This window comes from Tympanuchus pallidicinctus, unplaced genomic scaffold, assembly GCF_026119805.1.
Source record: "Tympanuchus pallidicinctus isolate F22 unplaced genomic scaffold, pur_lepc_1.0 scaffold27, whole genome shotgun sequence".
Lineage (NCBI taxonomy): Eukaryota > Metazoa > Chordata > Aves > Galliformes > Phasianidae > Tympanuchus > Tympanuchus pallidicinctus.
The window spans coordinates 6,541,395-6,552,166 of NW_026294744.1; the positions used below are offsets into that span (position 1 = coordinate 6,541,395).

General features: G+C 41.1%; 1 protein-coding gene across 1 annotated transcript; it reads right to left on the bottom strand.

Annotated features, from left to right (window-relative positions):
• Positions 1-2,582: 2,582 nt before the first annotated feature.
• On the bottom strand, positions 2,583-10,757 carry MED21 (mediator complex subunit 21). Its single transcript, XM_052690589.1, has 4 exons — positions 10,625-10,757; positions 10,253-10,367; positions 8,111-8,211; positions 2,583-3,390 (listed from the first exon to the last, which is right to left on the bottom strand). The coding sequence occupies exons 1-4, from the start codon at positions 10,664-10,666 to the stop codon at positions 3,214-3,216; spliced, it is 435 nt and encodes a 144-aa protein (XP_052546549.1). The 5' UTR covers positions 10,667-10,757; the 3' UTR covers positions 2,583-3,213.
• Between the last annotated feature and the right edge of the window lie 15 nt (positions 10,758-10,772).

Genomic DNA, 10,772 nt, shown 5'->3' on the forward strand with positions numbered 1-10,772 from the left:
CCATATGCTTGTAAATGAAAATGAGAACAGCTGCTGTGAGGTATTCCTCTTCTCCGAGCAAGGTTGTTTATAGTAAAGGATACTAGGCTTTGATCATCTGCTTGTATTTACTAAATTGATTCCAGTGTCTTTGCCAGTGGGCTGTATGGATTCTCACCATGAAATGCTCCTGCTCATTTGAAGTGGCTGAAATTGTTTTTCAATGGAATTTTCCATTATGCTCTGTGCTATCTTTCTTCAAAGCACAATTTGTTCTCTGGGCAGTACTTCTTGTCCAACGCAACCATTTAATACCTTGCTCAATACTTTTGTTTTCTTCCCATGATGCATTACCTCCATTTAATTCCCATCTCAACCCAAATTTTCCTTTACAGCTCACTTGCATGTAACCTGATCTGTTTGTTAGCAGATGTTATTCAGGGTTCTTCCTTCTGCTGCTGCCTCCTCAGTAGTGAAACAGGGGGCAGTCATGGCTTCTTAGGGTTGAGGCATTGCCTTTTCCAAATATCTGTGGCTTCCCCCCTTCTTTTTCCTCCTTGAAATTCAGGGTGTTAAAAGGTACAGACACAATATCCTGCACACCCTACCATTTGTGCATGAGTATAGCAAACAATTTCAAGGCAGCCTCTTACGGAGATCATAGACATTGTGGGTAGACAGATATTTACTCCCCAGGAGCAGGGAACAGACAAACACAACTGTGACAGAAGGGAAAGAAATCCACATCTACAAGCCCCAGATCTAATGCTTTCCCACTAGACAGCTGCAGCAAATTGAGTCTTCCTCCTCCTTCTGCCAGAACAAAACAGAAGATGTACAATCTCACAGCCTTAGCTGTGGACTGCAAAACCACAGGTAAAGATTTATGATAGCTAGTCCAGCAACATAACATAGGAGAACTATTGGGGTCACACATCTTATACTACTTACCTACTCACCCCATCGTTACTTTACTTCTCAAGGAAAAGAAGAATGATTTTGACTCTGCCTTATATTGTTCATTGTTTTTACTGTATTACAAGCATCTTTATTAAATTGGCAACATTTGCTACACTACACACAAGCACAGCACTGAGAAGCTGCACACACATACTGAGAGCTCGTACTTCTGTTAAAGTTTACTTTTAAATGTGATTAACTTAGATATCAACACACGCTTTAAAAAAAAGTAGGCTAGTGTATTCAAATAAGGGAAAAACTTCCACAGTTAAGCAATATTAAACTGCAGTAATACAACAGTTTCCAAGTACAAAACCCAAAAAGATATGAAATAAAAACAACTGCATTGTTACTGAAGACATACACCGTCTCCCAGAGTGGATGTTTCAAAGTGAAAAAGTTTGATAATAAGATGTACAAGGGTTTCTGCCATGAAAACCTAATCCCATTCCCAGCAATGTAGAAATCTCAGATTAAGGTCTCTCAGTGCCAATAAAAATACATAAGCTTCAAGCTCACTTTGCAAGCTTCGCTTACAGTTTTGTAAGTTCACGAGTTAAAAAACAACAACAAAACAATAAGCAGCTCCACCTGCACTGAATGCAGTTGTTAAAAACAAAAAAAGAAGAAAAACAGGCCTAGCTTCAAACAAAAATTTGCTGCCTCAGGCCTCCCCTGACCATAGACACATTCACATGGCTTAGTAAGTTGCCACAGCCCAGTTATTTTTAATAAATATCCTTCTTTAGAACTGTAGTTGTGCCACAGCCTGCTCACCTCCCCACTTGTTCTGCCTTCGGAGGAATCTGGGTGGTACAAAAGCCTCACAAGAGCAGATTAGATTTATGACTACAGATATACAAATTTGACTAACTATTAAATTAAATACAAGCCTGAGCGCTACAGGTTGGAACAGCTTTGCATTTTTTTAATCCTCAAAACTGGAGGCTGCTACGTGTACCATCCTGTTATACTCAGTTTCATTGGTGTAGTTTACTAAGCAGAAGTATCTAATTCCCTGCAGATCCATTGCTAAAAACGTACTGGAACTACTTAGCCATTTCAACACATTAGCAATGCATGTAACTTCAGCTGACGTATGTGCAGTACACATCAGTGTCTTGATCAGCAAACGAGCTGACATTAAGTATAATCAAAAACCAGCCTACAATAATATAAGACAGTGGATTCAAAAATACAGAAAGTGACTAATGGTTCAACCCCCAAGTTCAAGTACTAGAGCTCAAATTATCTGGTTCTTTGGTTTATTTATTTTCTCTCAAATGGAAGAAAAGGTTGGTATTTCCAGAGTCCTAAGATGAGGGGCACAAATTTATTTAGTGAGTGAAAATGAGACGAAAAACCTCTTAAAGAACGTTAAAGATCACAGGCTTTTTGCTGCTGAAGATCATTTATTCATGTAGCAGTTAACTGCTTGCACTGAAAAGCAATATTACATCAGTCATTTTCAGTTTTCTCACTGCTCTCCTCATTACCTTTAAGGTGAATACTTTACAGGCACTCAGCAGTTGCTGTGAAAAGGCAGAACATCAGCAGAAGCAGGTAAATGTGTGTCTGTGGTCACAAGGGAGTCAAAGACCAACTCCTGAATTACAAACAATTAAAAAAATGCCAACACCACATATTTGAAGATTTATTTATTTTTAAATGAGATGCCAATAGCAAAAACACTTACTCTGCAAACTTCTAAGTTTACTTACCCCTTTACCTGCTCTGTAAAAGATAAGCTAAGTAGTAATACAAATGTTTAATTACCATTTCCGTTAATTAGAACAGATGGCCACTGTATTCACATCATTGTCTCCATGGAACTCTGGCAAATTAAACAGTGTGTCCGTGTTTGAGTTTAAAAAACAACAAAAAAAGTACACCACGAACATACAAGACTGAAGGCAGGTTAGTAAATTACATATTCTTAAGGTTCTTTTGTTTCCTTTAGACATGAAGGCCCGTACAAAAAAAGATAAGACTGAAGTCAGACATATATGTGGAAAAAAAAAACCTAAGAAATTAATATTTTAAGTCAAAGAATTATATATTAAGATGTATAATTTGAGAAAAAAAACCACTGATTCTACAATGTGTTTCTGTAATTTGAGCTTTGATTAAAGCTACTGTTACCGATAATCAGGGCACCTGGAAGCCCCAGGAGAGCAGGGCTGGCCGCTGCAGCTCCCGGTAGGCACAGGGCTGGGTTTTACACCAGATCACTTGCCGCAGTTCAGTTTTGCAACGGTGTGCTGCCCCCTGGTGCTACGAGTCCGGAAGGGGCTGGCTGTGTGTGCCACTTCTGGTCTTCAGTTGCGACTGGGCAATATCAGCCAGGGCGCTCTGTATCTTTTCCAGGAGCATATCCCCACGATAAACCACCTCTTCCAGACGGGCAGCTGCTTCGTGATTCTCTTCTTCCAACCGGTACAGACTGGCAGCCTTTAAAATAAAATGGGAGAAAAGTAAGGATCTTCAGATATAACCCAAACTTGACTGTTACTCACAGGAGGAGGTGATCTAACCAAAGAAAGCAAGGATTCTCCTTAGCCCTGAATCCCATACTTGTGATATCTGAGCAACTCATTACAGTCTAAAGCACAGTGCATATCCACATGGAATAAAGAAAAGCTCCACTATGTAGAGATATTAGCTTTTTCACATTTTGAACTTTTAGCAGGTCTCCTGAGAAGTTAACGTTCCCACAGTTACTGAAAGGTCCCTATAAGATGTAAGGATGGTTTATTCAGCCCTTCCCATTAGATAGTATATTTCACACAAAAATATTATTAAGCCATATTTGTTTTCCATTATTTATTTCTCAACCAAAATGTTTTTCCTTTAGACAAAGTTGGTGAAATAAAACGTTTACCAAACTTAAAATTACTGAAACTTATTCCAACTCAATTACAAATGAGAGAAAATAAAAACAAATCCACATACTTTTTAAAACTACTACCCAAGTGCTTAAGACCTGGGTAAACAGTTCTTAAGAAGTCATGCTCAAACTAAGCTAAGTTCTACAAACATGTCCTGGTTTCAGCCCAGAGAAGTCTGATGGTGCACCAATGTTGGGTTGTTGCTGAGTGATGGTTGTGCACTCAAAGCTGGGCTGGACTGCTTGGCAAGGAAGAGCTGATGGCACAACGGTGCAGGGCAGGGGGCGGCCACAATACAACCAGTGTCGGGACACAAGTGGCCTGCAGGCTAGACATGCTTGCTTTAGAGTATTTCAGTAACTACTGAAACAGTATTTTTAAAGAATATTATCTTTAATAGTACTCTAATTTAAACAACAACAAAATCCCAAACTAGAATCAATAAGAGAGAGAATCCATGCTAACTTATCTCAAAACCAAAAAGATCAGAAACTCTTTTGAAACCCAATTCTGCATTAACAAACAAGAAACTGTTAGAATATCAGTTCTGAGGAAAGCATGTCCCTGCTGGGCTCTCTACTCTGGCTTCCTTGCATCAGCTGTCACTACAATCAAATGCAGCTCAGTCATGAAACAAGCATACTACTTGGTTACAGCAGGAGAGAAGTCTTTGACTATTAAGTACACATATTGACACAGAATTAGACTGGTGTTTACATTCCCAGTTGGTGATTATTGTTACTAACAATATTTCCACATTTTCCTCCTCTCCTCTGCTTAAAATCAAAATGCAATGTTGCTGTCAAGTTATTCGTTCCAATGGGCACATCTACCGTCTTTTATGAAATGCCTTTCAAATAGTCATAGATTATCAACCCTGGTGTTAAACTTTCAGGAGATCTTAAAGCAACTCTAGGTTTCTCAAAGAAGCAGAGTTATTTGCATCCTTGTTGCATTCTAAAAAGAAAATACTTGATGAAAATACAGAAGCTAGAGTCCATGAAGAAGATCCTGCATACTAGACAAGATCTTTACAAAGAATAGAACAATAAGCCAGCAACATTTTTGGAATTGGGGGTGGTCAGAAGTTTTTTTTTGGAAGTGGAAACAGATATCTGAGTGTTGCAAATGGGTTCAGAAGCTGTTTGCAGCAGCTCAGATCCCGTAAGGCAGGGAATCAGAATTGTCTGAGTAGCAAGGGACCCTTGAAGGTCATCTAGTCCAACTCCTCAGCAATGAACAGGGACATCCACAGCTAGATTAAGCTGCTCAGATCCCTGTCCAGCCTGACCTTGAACGTCTCCAGGGACGGGGCATCTACCACATTCTCTGGAATGGGCAACCCATTCCAGTGCCACATCACACTTATCATAAAAAATTTCTTCCTTACATCCAATCTAAATTTTCCCTCTTTTGGTTTGAAAACATTTCCCCTTTTCCTATCGTAACAGACCCTACTAAAGAGTCTGTCCCCTTCTTTCCCAGAGCCCCAATTTAGATAATGTAAGATCACTCGTGGTCTCCTCAGAGTCTTTTCTTCTTCAGGCTGAAGAGTCCCAGCTAGTCCCAACTCTCTCAGCCTGTCCTCATAGGAGAGGCATTCCATCCCTTGCATTATTTTTGTGGCCCTTCTCTGGATGAGTTCCAACAGGTCCATGTCTCTCTTGCACTGAGCACTCCACATCTGGATGCAGTACTGCAGGTGAGATCTCACCAGCACAGAGTAGAGGAGCAGGATCACCTCCCTCGCCCTGCTGGCCATGCTGCTTTTGATGCAGCCCAGGATATGATTGGCTTTCTGGGCTGCGAGGGCACATTGCTGGCTCATGCCCATGTTCTTGTTGGCAGAACAGTGCTCTGTCCCGTCTGTACCCAGCCTTTACTGACAGTAGGGGTTGCTGGGACCTTGGCGTAAGACCTTCTACTTGGATTTGTTGAACCTCATGATGTTCACCTGGGCCCACAGTTTGAGTGTGTCTAATAGCTTTCTCAATAGCAACCTGTCCATCAGGTGTGTCAATGACACCATACAGTTTGGTGTCATGTGCAAACTTGCTGAGGGTGCACTCAATCTCACTGTAGACGCCATTGATGAAGATGTTAAACAGCACTAGATATTAAATATATATATTTTTTTAAATAAAAAATTATTAGATATTAAACTAGATCCTGAGGGACTCTACTTGTCACTGATCTCCATCTGGACACTGAACCATTGACCACCGCTCTCTGGATATTATCTTGCAACTATTTCCTTATCCAGTGAACAGTCCTCCCATCATATCTATATCCTTATAATTTGGGGAGTTATGGGGGATTGTGTCAAAGGCTTTACTGAAGTCCAGACAGATGACGTCAGTGGCTCTTCCTCTGTCCACTGACACAGTTACATCAGCATAAAAAGCCACTAGGTTGGGACAGACAGGACCTGCCCTTGGTGAAGCCACGCTGGTTATCTCATATCACCTCAGTCTCTTCCACGTGCCTTAGCTTCCAGGAGGATCTGCTCCATGATTTTCCTCAGAACACAGGTGAGGCTGACAGGTTGGTAATTCCTGAGTCACCCCCTTCTTAAAAGTGGGTCTGCTGTTGCGTTTTTCCCAGTCACTAGGGACTACATCTGATTGCCATGACTGTTCAAATACCATCAAGAGTGGCTTGGTGACTATATCAGATAATTCCCTCAGGACTCTGAGATGCATCCCATCAGGATTTATAGACTTAGAGATGTTCAGGTTCCTCACGTGGTCACAAACGTGACCTTCTCTTATAGCAGGAGGGGCACTGCTCCCCCAGTCCCTACTGTCTGACTCATGTGCACAAGGGGTGTGTGAAGATCAGCTGCCAGTGAAGACTGAGGCAAAAAAGTTGTTGAATATCTCAGCTTTCTCTTAGTTCATTGTTACCAGCCTGCCTGTACTGCTCACCATCTGGGGGAACACCTTCTTGGATGTTCCTTTTCTGATTGATGTATCTGTAGGAGTCTTTCTTGTTCTTCTTTACATTCCTTGATAAGCCCAGTTCTAATTGGGCCTTGGTCTTCCTGACTCCATCCCTACATAGTCCAGTAGCAGGCCATACTTCTCCCAGGGTACCTGTCCCTGCTTCCCTTGCTTGTGTATTTTTCTTGCTCTCTAGTTTGTCTGGCAGGTCCTGGTCAAGCCATGCTGGTCTCTTGCCTCCCCTTTCAGACTTCCAGCGCCTGGGGACACAGACATCTCTTAAAGGTCTGCCAGTGCTGCACCGCTTCCTGGTCCTTTAGGACAGCTTCCTAGGGGTTCTGTTGACAGATTCCCTGAACAGCTGAAAGCTAGTTTTCCTAAAATTTAGCATGCTGACTTTATTCTTTGTCCAATATCCCTCAGGAGTGGGAACTTCAGCACTGCCTGATCACTACAGCCCAGGCAGCCTCCAATCCTGTTGTAACCAATCAGTTCACTTGCATTGGTGAATGCACTGGTCTGGTATTGCATCTCCCTTGTCTATTACTAGGCTCAAGAAGTTACCCTCAAAGCATTCATTCCAGGAGCCTCCTGGATTGCCTACAGCTTGCCATGCCACCTTTCCAGTAGACAGTGGCTACATCTGCTAATAACTGCCTCGGCCAGTAGCCCCTTTCTGATCTCGAGCACTCCCTAGAGCATCTCTGGTCTAAGGAAAGGAGCAAGAAATAAAAACACAAAGATTGTCTGGCTGGTCCAAAGGAAAACATTCCATTACTGAAAAGTCAAGGAACTATTCTGTGACAGAGATGGAGAAATTGGGATATACTGCAAAGCTTTAAATAAATGGTAACATTTCAGAACTAAAGGCTTCAATAAAGCATTGGCTCTGCAGCTACAAAATGAAACACAGCTCTAATGAGCAAGAGAATAGGAAAGATTAGCAAAGAGAAAAAAAATTAGATAACAAAAAGCTACAATGCATAGGACTGCTGTATCGGTATTAGAATAGCTTAAAAATCATAGCCAAATGTAATATATCCTAGGACTGATGTTATAATAAATTTTTTGTGTTGCTGTTGTTATTTATTGCGTTTTCTTAAAACATTCTAGCAAAAAAACCCCAACAAGTTTAAATTATGCTGGGTATAATCTCAGAAACAGATGCAACTTGCAGTTTTCCCAATAAGCCCATATACTTGCATGAAAAAAATCAGGCTTATACTATAACCATTTTTATGATTAGAAGGCTGAGAGTATTAAAAAAAAAAAAGAAAAAGAAAAAGAAAAAGGAAGTTTGTCTACCTAAAATACACTCTGGTATTTTAAGAGCACTCTTACCTGCAAAGCTGCTGTTGATTCTTCACTGGGCAGGGAATCTATTAGAACATCAATATCTTTTGCAGTTCGTGCAATCAATGCTGCAAACAGTTGGGCATATTCTTTGAAAGAATTAAAAAAAGTCAGCTTACTCGATGCATTGCTAGAAATAAGCACAACTCTGCATTCATGGCATGGAAAATTCTGAAGACCTCAAGTATGTATATGTTACAGTTTCTCCTATATGAAGGAAACAACAGTATTGCAATTGACAAGAAAGGGACCCTATTAGAAGATGATGGTTGATTCCAATTGCAGATTAAACAGGATAACTATAAATATAGCCTTTGTATAAATGAGTAAATAGCTAGAACTCCATCATGGTTAGCCTATTAAGAAATTACTAAGAGTATTCAGTATCCTAGTCACTATAATAAGTAAGTTGGTTGTTCTGAAAGTAATGTTTCCTACTTATTTCCTTGGAAACTACAACAGTTACAAAGAGCACATTTACACTTTTTAATAGAGTATATTCTCAGCTACAAAACACTGTTTTTCAACACAGTCACCATCATCAGCTATACATTTTCACTAGTGAAAAGCCTGCAGGCCATCCTGTAAAATCTGTGTGGCCATCCAGAATGGGGTTTGTTTTTCACATTGCTGTCACCACTGCTGAAACACACCACCCACCACCTCACCGTGATAACATCTACTGTTTGGCCTCCAAAAACATTCAGTAAGTGCCATTGAATGTCAATGGGTGTCATTTTTTTCTTCCACACAGAAGGATTCAACAACAAATCTCTGCTTCATACGCACTTTCACATCAGACACCGTTTTGCCAGACTGCCCCTCTGCTCCCACCCTTCATACAACAACAAAACGTAATGGAACATTGGTGGGAAGGTTTAGCCTCTATTCCACCAACATCTGTTGTAGTAGATCAATATAATAGAAAAGCACTACTTTTGGAGCAGCCCTCATAGTTAGGAATTCATTTAAACTTACGGTCCTTGTCTTGAGACCTGCCACTGGAAAATAACACCAGAAACAAGGTAAAGACTGTAACTCAAATAGACAGATCATTTAAATTACGTTATAGGCCATTAGTGAATGAAAGAATGTGAGGCTGGTTTGTTTTAAAGGACAACTATTCACCCACAGGAAAAGTTAAGTTGTCACCGAGACATGGAACAGCAGTGAAGATTTGTAAATCTTAGTTTAGCTACTAGATCACTGAAAGAACTGCATCAATTTTTAGCAATCTGGCTCTAAAACCAGAAAGAAAAATTTTCTATGTGGAATTGTAACATTCAATTTGAATCAATTTTGTTTCTACTGCTAAAATATTGAAATAGCCCTCTTAGACTTATAACTTAAGATCTTACACAAGGCAAATATCTTACATGTTTCATTCTCTTGATTGCCAAATGAAAAAAATATTGTCTAATGAGAAAAATGTCTAGACGAGAGTGACATTCTCAAAGATAGACTTGTCCTAAAACTAATAAATAACAAAACAACTCCGAAGAACAACAAATATCCCAATATACCCATTTAAAGCCTTCTCTGTGTCACTCACTTCACTCTGATGTGTAAATCAGTGCCCTCCAGACTGAGTTTTAAAGCTTTCTTGTTAATAATTTAAATTCCCAAAGACATTCAACTGGTTGCTTTGCAATGTCCCATTAACATTACAAACTTGGTTGTATGATTTTAGTGAACTTGTTACATTCAGAGTTTTAGGAATGACAGAAGATTCCTTAATTAATTACATAAGCAATCAATGTATGCAAAGAAACATACTTAAATACCGGTAAGACAGAGAGCTTTAAATTAATGCATGATTCCATAAAACAAACGCTTGCATTCAAAAATTAAAAAAGTAGTGGGAAGCTCACTAACAGCCTCCCACAGCAGTCCTCTTACACAAATTCATACCTGAAGTGCTACTGTATCTGTGCAAATAAACATAACAAGAAATACATTTCAATGCTTAGACGCAACTCAAAATGATGTTGCCAAAGTCACAATCTCATAAGCAAGCCCGACATCAATTTGTGACTTCACTGACAGTTACTGGCAGAACTGCTTGCTCAGCATGAAAGAACACACAATATTTGAATGACAGTGTGCCACGAGGGAACCCGAGCGACTTGCCTTCCGTGGGATTCGCCGGCTGGTCTTTGTTGATTGCTGTCTGAATGTTGCTGAAGGAAGCTGGGGGGCCACACTGCTGCAGCACACCGATGGCGTTACAGAACTGGTCAGCGAGCTGCAGGGTGCAACGAGACTTCGTTTATCAAATCTCTAAAGCCATTTCCACTTTATTTTGTCCCCCCGCCCACAAGAACTACGCGCAGACCCCACAGCCAGCTAGGAGCAGCAGCAAAGGTCCCTTGGCTGGGATCGTCGGGGGGGGGAAGTGACTCACAGCCCACAGCGAGCGGGCAAGAAAAGAACCAGCCCAGGCCAAGATCCCTCCCTGGTGGGAAGAACAGTTGCCGAGAAAAAAGGCAGCAGCCGCCTTACCGAGTTCACCGCATCCTGCAGCTGCGTGAGCCGGTCCGCCATGGCTAAGCTGGGCGGGGCGGGGGACTCCTTCCGGTAGGCGGGGCGGGGCGTGAGCCTCCTTCCGGTGGGTGGGACGGGGATCTTTTTCCGGTGGGCTGGGTAACGC